This window comes from Chenopodium quinoa, unplaced genomic scaffold (genome assembly GCF_001683475.1).
Source record: "Chenopodium quinoa cultivar QQ74 unplaced genomic scaffold, ASM168347v1, whole genome shotgun sequence".
NCBI classification, from domain to species: Eukaryota; Viridiplantae; Streptophyta; class Magnoliopsida; order Caryophyllales; family Amaranthaceae; genus Chenopodium; species Chenopodium quinoa.
Genome location: NW_018742461.1, coordinates 4,444,646 through 4,460,110, shown reverse-complemented (window position 1 = coordinate 4,460,110; position 15,465 = coordinate 4,444,646). Strand labels below are relative to the sequence as shown.

The 15,465-nt window shown below is 33.8% G+C and overlaps 2 protein-coding genes across 3 annotated transcripts; both read left to right on the top strand.

Annotated features, from left to right (window-relative positions):
- Positions 1–343: 343 nt before the first annotated feature.
- On the top strand, positions 344–5,280 carry LOC110718875 (cellular nucleic acid-binding protein-like). 2 transcript variants are annotated; one of them, XM_021897803.1, is made up of 4 exons: positions 344–603; positions 2,015–2,263; positions 3,700–3,792; positions 4,425–5,280. In XM_021897803.1, exons 2-4 carry the CDS (start codon positions 2,106–2,108, stop codon positions 4,981–4,983), a joined length of 810 nt encoding a protein of 269 aa, XP_021753495.1. In that variant the 5' UTR covers positions 344–603; positions 2,015–2,105; the 3' UTR covers positions 4,984–5,280. The 2 variants fall into 2 exon arrangements, with proteins under 2 accessions (XP_021753495.1, XP_021753496.1); XM_021897804.1 differs by lacking the exon at positions 344–603 and having other exon boundaries at positions 660–2,263.
- A 3,589-nt stretch (positions 5,281–8,869) lies between these two features.
- Positions 8,870–14,377, top strand: LOC110718874 (endoglucanase 24-like). Its single transcript, XM_021897802.1, has 5 exons — positions 8,870–9,764; positions 11,391–11,690; positions 12,020–12,181; positions 12,542–12,703; positions 13,347–14,377. Exons 1-5 carry the CDS (start codon positions 9,333–9,335, stop codon positions 13,953–13,955), a joined length of 1,665 nt encoding a protein of 554 aa, XP_021753494.1. The 5' UTR covers positions 8,870–9,332; the 3' UTR covers positions 13,956–14,377.
- Positions 14,378–15,465: the final 1,088 nt, after the last annotated feature.

Below are 15,465 nucleotides of genomic sequence, written 5' to 3'. Positions count from 1 at the left end.
GAAATAAGTTCAGATTATATAAGTTTAGAAAAAAAATAAAAATACTAAGGGTCATCTAAGTTTAGTTTACTACTCCCTCTGTCTCATAATATAGTTCATGTTGTGTTTTTTTCATGGTATTTCAATGGGAGGATAAGTGGAAGAAGTACATTAAAAGTGGAAAAAAACTAGACAAAGTACAAGGCAAGTGGATAAATTAAGGGAAAAAAAAAAAAGTAAAAAGTACAATTATATACAAAAGTTAGAGAGAGTGGAAAAAAGTAATGGATAAGTTAAGGGTAAATTAGAAAATTCAATGAATAAAGTTAAAAAAATGATGGTATATAGTCTTTACATACTATCCAAAAATAGAAATATCAACGAACAATATTTTGGGTCTCCAAAATAGAAAAACAAAAACTATAATATGAGACGAATGGAACTTGGATACCAAGAATTATAAGTGCAAATGTGCAATTAAGTTGATGCGTTAGTCAAATAAAAACCAATCAATTGAATGGAACTTGGATACGAGTCATACGAGTACATAATTCTTTCTGAAACCCTACATCAGCAACGGCAACTCTCCAGTTGAAGCATACGTAACTTCTGCTTTGAACCCAGGTATTCTCTCTCCTCACCTTCTTAATTTTAAATTTTAATCCAATTTGTTTCATTTCAATGCAATTTACCTTCTTTAATTGTAATTCATAACTTAATCACTGAGTATTTTAATTCGTTAATTTTGTGTTATACTCTGCCTTTGCCTATAAAAATTCAATCTTTAAGCCTAAAATTAATCGAATCCTTGTTTTTTATATTCATAATTTGATGTTCAATTGATTTGTTCGATGTTCTTGGTGTTCAATTGGCTGATTTGATTAAAAACAACCAGCAGTATGATGTATACAGAGTGTTGTAGTTATTGTCATATTGTGATTTCTGTGGTCGATAAACCTAAATTAATGCTAATTTTTCTTTTATTTTTTTGGTCGAATTTGACAGATTAAAATGTCAAAAGTGTTATGTTGGATTTTGTGGAAAAATGAAATTGAGTAGATTTGAGTCACTTGTTGTTGTTGAGTTGTTTTGGAGCTTGTGAAAGTAAGAGTTTGAGTAATGGAATGGGTTGTTGCTTATATATCGGCTGGGTTCGGTGTTACCCATCTTATCACCGAAAACCACAATAAAACAATGGCTTATATGTGAACTTTAACATGATTAAGGTGTTTTTATTATCTGTGCATTCTGGTTTCAAGGTTTTGTTTGTGACTTTTCATCCTAAGTTGTTGTTCTTTCGAACTTTATGTGTTGAGGGGTTGATATTGTGGTCGAATTGTCAATTAATAATGTCTTGTTTCTAGCACTCATAATTGGTTCATATACCTCACAACATTACTTGGTTAACATGCATGGTGTTGCTTTTAGCATAATTATATGCTTAAACTTTCTTTGAGTATGATATTTGGCTGTTTGTCTTATTATCAACTTTTAATTGTCCCATAGATGATTTTGATAATAGTGGATTTATAATTTGTGTAGCTTTAATGTCATTGCAGTTGAGATAAGAAGATGAATTTGTATTGTTATGTGGGCTATGTTGAAGTATATTATCCAAAGGGATCCTAATTGTAATGTTTTGTTCTATGTTTGGGCATGATACTTGTGCATGATGGTAGGATTTAATTGGAGTTTTGCATACTCAAGTGACCAGTCTGACCACACCAGACAAAAGTAAAAACTTCTTATACTTTAGTGTGCCTGTTTGTATGATTGTGTTTGTGTAATGTTGCTTTTGTTTACCCTATATCATAGTCTGCCTTTGTAGTTGATGAAATCTCAGTAAAGAAGGTGGACTCATGGTAAAGAAGTAAAGAACTGGTGGTGCAAGGATTACTTTAATGTTAAATAATGTGATACACAGTTAGTAGATGGCTTGTTTTGTTATTTTTTTTTTTCTTGTAATGGAGAAAGTAGAGGAGTTTGATTGCATCCTTATAGATATGGCATTGGGTGTGCTGTATAATATGGACAGGGAGAAAGTTGCAGCTCGTGGGGGTGTTTTTGTTTTGGCATTTGTATACACCGGAGGCAGGTAGTTGGCGTTCAGAAGGAAGGTTGTGAGAATGAGTTCAGACGGGGACAGGAGCAGGAGCAGGAGCAAAAGTATGAGCAAAAGTAGAAGCAGAAGTAGAAGCAGGAGTCCAGTAGATCGAAAGATTCGTAGTGAACGCCAGTCATTTCGTAGTGCACCTTATGGGAGAGACCAACGTCGGGGTTTCAGGTTTTTTGTTTTTGCTTGTTGGGTTGTTCATTTACCTATTTGCCTAGTTTTTCATATGAAATAGCTGCGGAGAGGTGGTAACTTATTCTATTAAAACACAATATAATGGTATAAATGACGTGAGGTTCTCCTGTTTTGTGTGTGTGACCTCTCTAAAATCATTTCTTTGTACCTCAATGTCTAATGGAATGAAGGGTCTGTCATGGTGTGCTAGTAGTTATGGTACGATGTTCTTCTTCTTTAGGAGTCCTAAGAGTTTGGCGCTAGTACTGAGGCTTTTGGCTTTTGTTTTAGTCGTTTTTCCTCCATATATTTTTCAAACTATGAATGAATTTCTTTGTAAGTTGATTTTATATAGGGATTTTATGTGAAAGACTAGTCACAGATCATATTTGGGATAATTTCTACAGATCTTGAAATTGTTAATTGATTGTTGTGTCTTGATAATAATTCCTTTGAAACCAGTTTGAAGTGAGGTTACTTACAATATGTGTGTTTGTGTGTCGGTGGTTTCTGACATGATTATTTGCATGCAACAAACTCTTTACCTGCACATTTTACATTTTAATTTACAATTGGCTTGCCTCAACTCTTACTTTGGTAAGTTGCATAACAGCCAACATATATGAATCCTGGGATGTAATGTTCTAGGGAAGTCAGATGTTTTTAATAACCAGTCAATTTTTACGACTAGCCCTTTTGGCTAAATGATTTTAAAGAGAAAAGATCTGCGATGGAGAAGTATTTTTGTGGGACAATTCTCTTTAGCTTCAGTGCCTCTGTGCTGATGTGAACTCTTTCCCTTCTCAGTGGACTTTATAATCTGTGGGTTTCTTAAATACTGAGTGAATTTAAATTGGAGTACATTAGGATATAGTTTTCTTGAATACAAAAGTGAACCTATGGCTAAAGATATTTTTCCATACATATCTTATGACTAAAGATGTTGAAAATATGTTTTCAAGAAAAACTAATGTAGTGTCTCCTTAGCTTATTGACTCGGCCCTTTAATTTAAAAGTCAAGTGGACTTCAATAGGGAAGACAAATAGTTAGTGTGGCAGCGCCATGAAAGAAGAAATATATAACGCTTAAGAGAATTCTTGCTAAAACTGATAATAATGAAGAGGCAAAGCGAAGATGAAATAAATTGTAGAACTGGTTAATATGTAAATACTATCAAGATGATACTATGCTCAATGGAGGCTGCATGTGATGTGTAAAAGACCCTTTAACAATGTATTCTTGTCATGTAGGCATTGTTGTTATTGATGGTTAAGTGCTTTTTTATGATTCTTGAAACACTGATTTGTTTTTAGCTGAAGTAAATATGCATGGATATAGGAAGCTTATTTCCAAATATTTATGCTCCCCCCCCCCCTCCCTCCTTCTCTTAACTGAGAATTATGACTTTTCTTGATTGTGTATTTCCTTTCAGCCAGAACAATCTGTGCAAGAATTGCAAGCGCCCTGGCCACTTTGCTAGAGAATGTCCTAATGTAGGCATTTGTCATAACTGCGGTCTTCCTGGGTAAGTATGCTGTATAATTATCATTTGCTTTGAATTGCCAGCACTATCTCTGTTTCTTTGTTTACCTTATATTTCTTTTGCATTTTTTAATTTTTTTTTTTGTGTATACACTTTGTATTTAGTTTCTGTGTGTGTGTTGGGGTGGGGGAAGCTTGGTAGATGTCGTTTCTTGAAAGTTAATCAAGAAACTTGTATAAAAATCTCCTTTCCAAGTCTTGCTGCTTTTTAGAGCAACCTTACCTTGAGTTGAACTATAAAGCTCAAGGTAATAGTTTATGTGCTTGATCAAGGTTCAATTCATGTTTTAGGAAGTTGTAGGGCGATTTGCATAGTGCCATAGACCCTTGTTCCTGCTGCTAATTGCCCTAGTGCCTTGTTATCACTGGTTGTATTTAGTGGGATTGGTTGAGGGAGTTCATTATTATTATTATTTTTATTTTTTCTATCCTGTTTCCTCCTCCCCCCCCCCCTCTCCGCGCGATCTGCCACCTTTGAGCAATTGAGTTAGTCATAAAAACTGTTATGGAAAATGCAGTGATTTTTTTTTTTTTTTTTTTTTTTTTTTTTTTTTTTTTTTTTGTGTTTATAACAAGCATGGTTTTATCATATTTTGTCTGGTTATTTTCTACCAGGCACATTGCCCTGGAATGTACCACAAAGTCTCTTTGTTGGAACTGTCGAGAACCTGGCCACACAGCCAGCAGCTGCCCTAATGAGGGCATTTGCCACAGGTGTGGCAAGGGTGGTCACCAGGCCAGGGACTGTCATGTCCCACCACCGCCACCTGGTGATGTGAGGTTGTGCAATAACTGTTACAAACAAGGCCACCTTGCACCGGATTGTACCAACGAGAAGGCCTGCAACAACTGTAGGAGAACAGGTCATCTTGCTCGAGACTGTACTAACGAACCTGTCTGCAACCTGTGCAACTTGTCAGGACACGTAGCAAGAGGTTGCCCTAAGGCGGATGATCTCGCTGGGAGAGGAAGTGTGGTTCGAGGTGGTGGTGGTTACAGTGGTGATGGTGGTGTTGGTTACAGGGATGTTGTATGCAGGAACTGCCAGCAGTTAGGGCACATGAGTAGGGACTGTGTTACACCAGTGATCTGCAATATGTGTGGAGGGCGTGGTCATCTGGCATACGAATGTCCTTCAGGGAGGTACTTGGACCGCTACCCCAGGAGGTACTGATTGTTGAAGCTTACTGTGTAATGGCTATCCATGAGAACTAGGTATATCGGCATATTTTTTGCCAGTTAGTTGTGTTACCAGAATCTTGAAGTAGACATTTTTTTAGGTTCAGTTAAGGTTTAAGTTAATAAGTTTCAAATTGGTCTTTGAGTGCTGTACTAGTGAATGGAACTTTTAGCATTATTTGAAGTTTGTTGAAGTTGAGATTTGAAGAATTTGAATATTTCAATCTATTTCATTTTATTTATCACACAAAATATATCAAGATTAATAAAAATTGTCTTGTTGCTTTGATCAGTTGTGATTTCTTTTAAAAATTTTGTTTATTTGTTAGCCTTATTACAGATTTGACCCCGGTCTTATGGATGAGTCTTATTGGCTTTGAAGGTGAAATTATATATAAAAAAAACTGTATAAACTTCAAGGTTTAATGTTGATCTCTTCCTTGTGGACGAGCCTTTGCCTGAAGATCGTGCTTGGATCAGTGGATGTAAAAAAAAGAGTCTACGGCTTGATTACGCTTGATAAATAAATTAGCTGGTGTTTTTTAATATGCCTGTTTGGAGCAGCTTACACATACCTGGATCTGTGCTACCTACCTTGTCAAGGTACAATTACTAACCCTTGGAAACTGTCGCATTTCAAAACTTATGTGTGTGTATAATTCTTACTCCTATGCAATTATATTATGGTATCTCAGTAAGTTATGTAATTTGTATGCATTAGTCATAGGTGGCTAAGACATAAGTTCTTGCGATTTGGTGATGAGAGTGCAATATTGTCGCAGGAAAAATGGCCTGCTAGATCGTTACCCCCAAACTTCTTATAGAATGAATCTGATTGTCGATAGGCAATTTGGCACGTTAATGAGCTAACTACAATTTTCTTGGCACGTTTGTCTCCTATAAGTTGCCTAATTAGTCGACAAATAGATGTCAGAAAAGTTGTAAACACTGAGAAGAGTACAACAATATCTCACTCATGTTATCATCTTTCACTAAACACAGGGAAAACCCGAAAAGTAAAATCGAAAGCAAAAGAAGCTTAACTAAGGTTTCAGAAGTTAACTCCTAGGTCCCTCTGTATTCTCTTACTTGAAACATCCGCAAAGGTTTCTTATCAAGAAACTTGCAGACATAACAACCCTTAAAAAGCCAATAAAGAGTCATTTTGCTTACTGCAGACTGAAGATTTCTGCTGTACAACTCTGCTTCTGTTTCTGTTTCAGTTGATTAAGTAATTATTAACAAGAAAATGAAAAGATGAATCTACCAAAACATGTAGAGGTCACTCACATGCAGTTTGATTACCTAAAAAAGCAAAAAGTAATTCTTACAAGTTATAATATAAACAAGATTTGGAAGAATGTTGTTGGTAGGATGACAAAAGTGTGATCCAAGTTTTCTCAGTTGATTCTTCTGATTCAGTGAAATACTGACAAACAGCTGATTGTATGGCCACAACTTTTTTTTATGCTTCGTTTGCTTCCACTCATATTTTTGCTCTCCACTCTCACATTATACAGTACAGTTAGTTGAGGAGAATAGCTTATTTTATGTTGTAAAGTTTTTGTTAGGCAACTTTGAATAATACAATGTCGAGCTGAGTAGTTTGTGAACGGATCATCTCATTTACATCCCTGTGTAATATATGCTATTAGCTTGGAGTACAGTATATGTGATTCATACTAAAACGATGGTCATAAAAGACAATCGTTTTAACTGTTGTTATGTTTTCGATTGTGCAATTCTAGTCGTAAAAACTTCTGTCAGACGATGTTGTCTGGTGTGAATTGCTTCTGTACATGAGATGGATAGAATAATGGAAATCGTTGATCCTTATGAATATGAGATACTAACTCTAATTATTAAGGGCTAACAATCACTAAATTGCCAAGGATGTTTGGCAAAAACAACTTATATGAATTGACAAGCATGGTTGCACATTCTGATCTATAATACTTTCCTATTAGACATGTAAGCCAGAAGTGCTGGTTGTTTCAGTCTTTGTGTTGCTAATTTGTCACAAGCTCAAACATATATTCTTCAGATTGAGGCTTGGCAAAAAACTAACAAATACGAGTACATATTATCATATTGCGTATTCTATAGTGATAAAATACATCGTATGACACTTCTGCATACCATTTTTTATATCGCTGTATGATACAGTACATACTTTCTCATGAATCCTATTATCGATCAGTTGTAGTTATTAGTTGACTTTGATCTAATAATTGATGATAGCCATCAAAGGTCAAGACATGACAATTATAGCTATAACAACACATAAATCCACCCATAATTAGAATATGTATTTATGTGTTATAGTCTTTTTCTCTGTATTTTTGGTTGTTAGTGGTAAAGCAATTATCTCATAGCTGAGGAATCTCCAACTCTGAAGCAAATACAAAGGTCTGATGCAAACTGGGTTTCACGTGCAGCCGCTATTTACTCACAAGAACTACCATTATTCATGCTCTCTTGTAAATTCTTTCCATAGTAAACTTTAAAAAATAAAAAATTAATTTGTTTTCATTAAAAGAAATAAACAAGAATAACTAATCACTTTTTATAGTAGTGAGTAATACGCCATATTAAATACAATATTATTTGTCCCACACTTGTATTACTTGAGAATCTGCAAACCAATCAATATCAAAGTACAACTTTATTAGATTATCAAGTATAAATAATACTTCCTCTATTTTTCTAATATTGCAACATAATAATCGAGTTTTATGCTTTTGAACATACAAATTAAATATTTAGTATATTTAATGTTCAATAAGAAAAATTATTAAATATTTATATAAAGTATAAAATCAATGATTCTAACATGTATAATCTACTGCATATTTCCTTGTGTTTGAATTACAACCGATGGTTAGTAAAGAGTAAATGAATTGTAAAAGCCCAGTTGATGCAATATTGAGGGAATGGAGAAGTAGTATATTTAATTTAGCAGCCTGCAGCCATAATATTGCTTTCCAAAAGCGTGAAGGACACATCAAATTTCATCACATTATTCTCGTCTTATTATTTGGAATGATTGAGTTTGTGGACAATTGTTTTGTTTAATGGTTTATTATCTTAATCTCAAGTTGGAAAGAAAGTGACCATCTTGTACACTACTAGGTTATTTTTTTTTTCATTTATTTATTTATTTGACAAGTGCTAAATACTACTAGTTTTAGTGAAATAGTTTGTTGCAATTGCAATATGTTTATCATTTTATGTAATTATTCATCGTTGGCCTTATTTGGTAGGCAAAGTTTGGTGGCAACTCATTATATTCGAAATTCATGAATATCGACATTAATCTTATGTCTTCTTTTGTGTTTAGCCTTTATCCGAAAAAATAGATAATCAAAAAAATGATAAAATTAATATAGATAGAAGAAAGAAGAAAGATTGGTAGTTTGATATTGTGAACATAATTGAATTACCATAATTTGTATCCATTATTGTGACCTAAAATAACAAAAATCAATGTGTCTAGTTGCTCCAACAGAGACAAACATTCCGTTTGGTTCAAAACTTCAAACTCAATTCTAAATTTAATAAGTACAAAAAGATACTTCATGAAAATTAAACTTGGATTACAATTTATACACTTTGGTTTCAATGTTCTTCGTAACCCTTCTTCTGTTTTAAGTTGCTCATTAGTAGTAAAAACCACACTAAATAAAATACTTCATTCGTTTAAAAAAGACACCCTTGTTTACTGTCATGTAACACTTAAAAAAATGTTGATCATAATTGCTGTTTACTTATTTTAGATATTTTATATAATTTTATTGTTGTGTGAAACCTAAGCTAGCTTGTTGAATTTATTTCAATGTGAAATTTTAATTATCAACTTTATATTTTACCAATAGGATTAAACGAAACCAACCCAATAGTAAAACTTCATAAATAAGTTGAAAAAAATACAAGATGGAAACCAAGAGAGTAAAGCCAACACAATTACTACTAACTTCAACTTTATGCTTATTAATTGGACCTACATATAATAAACTATAGTCTTGAAAATCCTTTTATCAAAAAAAAATTTGTGACTCATATTTTTGCTATGCATGTGACCTTCCCAAATTAAATTACCCATCTTGTCGGTTATTACAACCTTCCCACCCCCACCTCTTCTCTTCTCTTTTTCTCGTGAATAATCCCATTAATATTAAAAAAAATTAAAAAAGACTTAATTTATAACCAATCACAATTTTACACGCAACTACCACCCCCTTAATTTGGCAATAAAAGCCAACTTTCTTCTCAACTAACAAACGCAAACTAAACCTCTCCCTCCAAAAAAAATAAACTAACTTATTAACAACCTTTACTAAGAAAATGATGAAAATGAAACATACATTATTTCCTCATTTTTTTGTTACACTTCTAATGTTGTTACTTACTAGGATGCCATATTTGGTGTACTCATATCATGATTACCATGAGGCACTTGTTAAGTCTATTCTTTTCTTTGAAGGCCAAAGGTCGGGTAACTTGCCCCGAGACCAACGGGTCGAGTGGCGCGCTCACTCGGGTCTCGGGGATGGGTTCGAGCACGGGTTGGACCTTACGGGCGGGTACTACGACGCCGGGGATAATGTTAAGTTTAATTTTCCTATGGCCTTCACCACCACAATGTTGGCATGGAGTGTGGTGGAGTTTGGGGAGTTTATGCCTCCTAGTGAGTTGAGGAATTCTTTGGTTGCTATTAAATGGGCTACTGATTACCTCCTCAAGACGGTTTCCCAGCCCAATAGGATTTATGTACAGGTAATTTAAATGAATTGTTAATCTTATTTTAGTTTATTTTTATTGGTTCGTATACATGGCCGCTTTTGAAAACATTATCTCTAACAGTTCGTACGAATGTGATTAATAGGGATAAAATTGCGTACATCAGCTTGAACTATGTATACTTTGTTGAGTGAAATTATGGATTAATATTGGGTTATTGTTGTAATAGTAGTATGCATGGAGGTATTGTAATTTTGCATTTGGGTTGAGGGTAATGTGGGATTTTTTTTGGTTTGTGTAGGTGATTAATTGGATTTAGAAGTCATAATTAAGTGGGATTAGCCTAATAATTAAGTCACTAGTAGTAGTTAAGGAGTGTGTTGTGGTTCTTGTGTGTGTGAAAAATTTATCTTAGTTTGGACCCACAATTTACTTGTTTATTATTCACAAAAAAGGGGAGTTGGTGGGCCATAGTGAGATATATGGCAATTATCTTGACATTAGAGAGGAGAATTTAAACCAAAATGATAATTAACACATAAAAAAATTCACCTAATAAATATAGTTTTGCTTGTTTGTTATCAATTAGTCATAAGCCATGCAATAAGCCAATTTAGCCATTTTGCATGTTACAGTACTACTCCTTCAGTCTCACCGGAATCATCTTACGGAGTATTCAACAATTTTTCAAAGAGTTTTTTAGGTCAAATAGTCAACACTAGTAAGACAGAAGAAATATACTACTTTCATTTCATATTATTTGCAACTTTAAGGTATTATTTGTGAAATATAAAATATTTTAAAGTTGTAAAAAATATGAACCGAATGTAGTATGTTTCTTACCTCTTATTCTCTTAGTACTCGAAGCTCAACTATAAGGTGTTTAATAATTGAAATGTAAAAGACAAAATGCACATAGTTTGAGATGTTTAGCGTAAATGCTGTCCAGATACAAATTCTAGGAATCTCGTACATGGACAAATGAGTTTGGCAGGAAATGCATATTTCTGCCCCCATTTTTTGCATGGTTATTTATATTCGTTTTTTTTTTTTTTTTTTTTTTAAATTACATATAAATTCATTACCATTACTATCATTTTTGTTGTTCGTTAAATTGTCCTTAAGATTTAAATATGGGTACATTATTTTAGTCTATTTGAGATGCATGAATCTCTCACCGGCATCGTCAATGCAATATGGGACATAAGTCATGTATATATCTTTGGTTCCCTTTGCTCAAGGATCCGCCATTCCCACAAGATGAAGGATTGAGGAATTTGAGGGTCACCCCATATCCTGTTGGGGCTCTGTTTGTTTAGCCATTTATAACAAATCACGCGTGGAGAGTATTAATTAGTACGATTACTTTATAACCTAATTGTACGGCTAGTTTTAAGTCTTAACAATATGTCTCCTTTATTGCATATAATTATCACTGGGTTGTACCATAAAATCACGTGGATGTGAACTAGTCTAGTTGGTTTTTAAATTTGTAAAGTTACGTGTCAGTACTTTATATTCGTACTTTTTTAAACCTCTGTATTAGCACTTGTCTCTTATTCTACTAAGGTTTGTAAAGCCAAATATTTATGATACCGACATTCTTGTTAATTAGTCGTTACTAACTTACGATGTTACGTTATGTTACTTGTGTACATGTAGGTAGGTGATCCAATTAGTGACCATAATTGTTGGGAGAGGCCAGAGGATATGGACACTAAAAGGACAGTCTACATGGTTGATGCACCAAATCCGGCTTCCGATGTCGCTGGTGAGACCGCGGCAGCCCTGGCAGCTGCTTCAATGGCCTTCCGATCAGCTGACCGTGGCTACTCTGAAACCTTATTAAGAAATGCCCAAAATGCATTTCAATTTGCAGATAGCTTTAGAGGAGCTTATAGTGACAATTCAGATGTTAAAGGTGGTGCCTGCCCTTTCTATTGTGACTTTGATGGATATCAGGCAAGTTATTTCATAATAATCCTTTAATTAATCAACGATTATAATTAGACTGTTATATAAATTAAACGAACACAAAGTATTGGATGTATGTAAAGTATATGGTGTTACCAAATAGACGTGTCATATAGTCGAGACTTAATAAATACATAGACGTAAATTAAAATTTAATTAATGATTATTGACAAGACTAGAACAATAAATAAATTAGGTGACATTACAGCTGAATAAATCATTTCATAATCTATAAATATAGTTATTAGAAACTGTCTAATCAATTTACTATATGTTAGTCAATTAACTAACTTTAATTTTATATTTATTTTTGGCAGGATGAACTACTTTGGGGAGCAGCATGGTTGAGAAGAGCAACTGAAGATGACACATACCTTAATTACGTAGCAAGTAATGCCCACACTCTTGGGGCTGATGACAATATCAATGAATTTGGTTGGGACAATAAACATGCTGGCCTTAATGTACTAGTCTCCAAGGTTGGTAACATTTTCTAACCCTCTTTCTTCTTATAACTTCCAAATAGCTTTGAAATCATATATAGCATTATATAGGACATTGTTATGGGTTCAGTAATGATGTACATGTTCGGATTTGATACTCAGATGCATTCTTATTTTGACGGAACTTGATTTATCTCAATAAAATCCCGTGTCATCTTTGATCTTTGTTAATTGTTTGATGATTATTGACAAGACTAGAACAATAAATAAATTAGGTGACATTACAGCTGAATAAATCATTTCATAATCTATAAATATAGTTATTAGAAACTGTCTAATCAATTTACTATATGTTAGTCAATTAACTAACTTTAATTTTATATTTATTTTTGGCAGGATGAACTACTTTGGGGAGCAGCATGGTTGAGAAGAGCAACTGAAGATGACACATACCTTAATTACGTAGCAAGTAATGCCCACACTCTTGGGGCTGATGACAATATCAATGAATTTGGTTGGGACAATAAACATGCTGGCCTTAATGTACTAGTCTCCAAGGTTGGTAACATTTTCTAACCCTCTTTCTTCTTATAACTTCCAAATAGCTTTGAAATCATATATAGCATTATATAGGACATTGTTATGGGTTCAGTAATGATGTACATGTTCGGATTTGATACTCAGATGCATTCTTATTTTGACGGAACTTGATTTATCTCAATAAAATCCCGTGTCATCTTTGATCTTTGTTAATTGTTTGATGATCAGTTTCATTGATGATAGATGTGTTTTATTTGCATGAGGTAAGAAATAAGGTCAATCTTCTTTCCAAGTGTTGGAGTTGGACCATGCTAATTTATCATAATGCATGCATCTTGAATTCTTGGAAATCTGTTTTTTGTTGGGCCTACACAAGATATGATAGCGTATTCCTAGGATCATGTTTGGTAGAGTCAATTTCTTTCTTTTTGTACATTTATTTAGAGTCAATTTCTTTCTTGTACATTTATTTCTAAGTTGCTATGATTTTTTGTGATGCTCAAGGCAATTGAATTTACTTGTCTCCCTTACAATCTTTATGATAGTTTAGCAAATGTTGCGTACATCAAAATCGTTCTAAAGCATTTGCGAAACAAAACATGTTATTAGGTCCTTATTTGTTCTATCGATTGAATTAATAATATAAATATTGATGTTGCAGGAAGTGCTAGAAGGAAGCACATACTCTCTACAACTCTACAAATCATCAGCAGATAGTTTCATGTGCACATTAATCCCCGAAACCTCATCTTTCCACATTGAGTACACCCCCGGTGGCCTCATCTATCGCCCGGGGGGCAGCAATCTCCAACATGCCACAACCATATCTTTCCTCTTACTCGTATACGCAAAGTACCTCGATAAAACGTCTCAAACCGTGAATTGTGGTGCCGTTAGCGTTGGGGCCGACAAGCTCCGGCGAATAGCTCAAAGGCAGGTTAACTACATCTTGGGTGAGAACCCCATGGGAATGTCCTACATGGTAGGATATAGTCTCAAGTACCCTCAAAGGATTCACCATAGAGGTTCATCATTACCTTCTATTAAAGACCACCCTCAGCCCATTGCTTGCAAAGAAGGGTCCATTTATTTTAACTCGACCCAGCCCAACCCAAATGTCCACATCGGTGCTGTTGTGGGCGGGCCCGGGGAGGATGACTTGTATGACGACAATCGGGCTGATTTTAGAAAGTCCGAGCCCACCACCTACATTAATGCCCCATTAGTTGGGGCCCTAGCTTATTTTACAGCTAATCCAGGCCCAAATTAGTGATAATGAGCTACTAATCACATTTTGTATATACAAAAATGAGTAGCGATTACATCTTCCACCACACTTGGACAATCCCCCGTCCATACTCTAGTTGAAAACTCGAGCAGGGTAAGGTGAGCCATAGCATGTGCTACGATAGCCTCAATAGTTTTTTTTTAATGTACATGGGAAGTGTCTCTCATCTTGTGTGAAGCCGAGAAGGAAGAGGCTTATACATTTTTTTTTTTTTTACTTTTTTTGAAGAGAGAAATTAAATTTCGATTGAGGAATGGAAATCCTCTTACAAGTCACAATAAATCATTGTGATTTTGCTTTATTTGTGTGATCACATAGACTTGAGTTTGATGTAATGAAATGGTGATGCCAACACTTGGTACTTCCAAAGTCAGTTAAAAGAATATAAATATAGTACTATTTCGTACTTTTTTTTTTGACATACATATGCTTAGTTGTTAATTAACAATATTACAAACTATTCAGTTATTGAAGAATGGCTTTACCCTCTTGAGTCTTGAAGAATTGTTTATTTGATTAATGTATGTGTAATTTGAGCTCTTGAAGAATTGTTTTTATAATCAATGTTAAGATGTGTGATTTTATGCTCGTTGGCAAATTATGTTTAGGTCTTGTGTCATATCCTATGTGCTAAGATGTGTAATTTAATACTGGTCAACAAACATATTATCAAATGAATTAACGGCCTATGTGTTATTCACTTATTCTTGAAGGATTGTTTATTTAACAAGAATTTCAACTAAATTAATGAAATATAGTTAGTTTCCATAAGTAAGACAATTATGTTCAAATATTTGGAGACCATACACATTAAATGAGTGGGGAATTAATTTTGATCGAATGACTGAAAATTGGACAAATAAGTCAATAAATTCGGTGGCTCGGCCGATAAAATTCGTGGAGAGATATGTATGGATAATATATATATATATATATATATATATATATATATATATATATATATATATATATATATATATATATATATATATATATATATATAAACAGCCTTTTTTTTTTTTTTTGAGGAAAATATAAATAGCTAATTTTATTCAAGTACAAGTACAAGTACTCATATAATTTGAAAGACAATGTTAAGACATTAAATTCGACAATGACGCTATACATAGTGTTTTAAGCTTGAAAAATAATTGTATAACATTTAAAAATCTAAATAATGCGAGTAATTAAGAAAGTTGGCATTTGAATATAAATTTTTTATAAAAGAAAAATAGGGAAGTTGGCATTTGATTCCTGTCGATGAAAACAACTACATGCATTAATTGACTACTTACGTACCATTGACGTATTGCACCGTACGACCATATTAATTGTAGTTATTAGTAGGGTATACGGTACGGTTGGGTCAAGGACCTAATTAATCAAGCTTGATGTGATTAGCAACAAGCATTTGAGAGTGTAAGATAAATATCGAGAGGTTGAGATCAAATATCGTCAATATCATTTGCTTTTTTAGTGAATCTCTTTCATT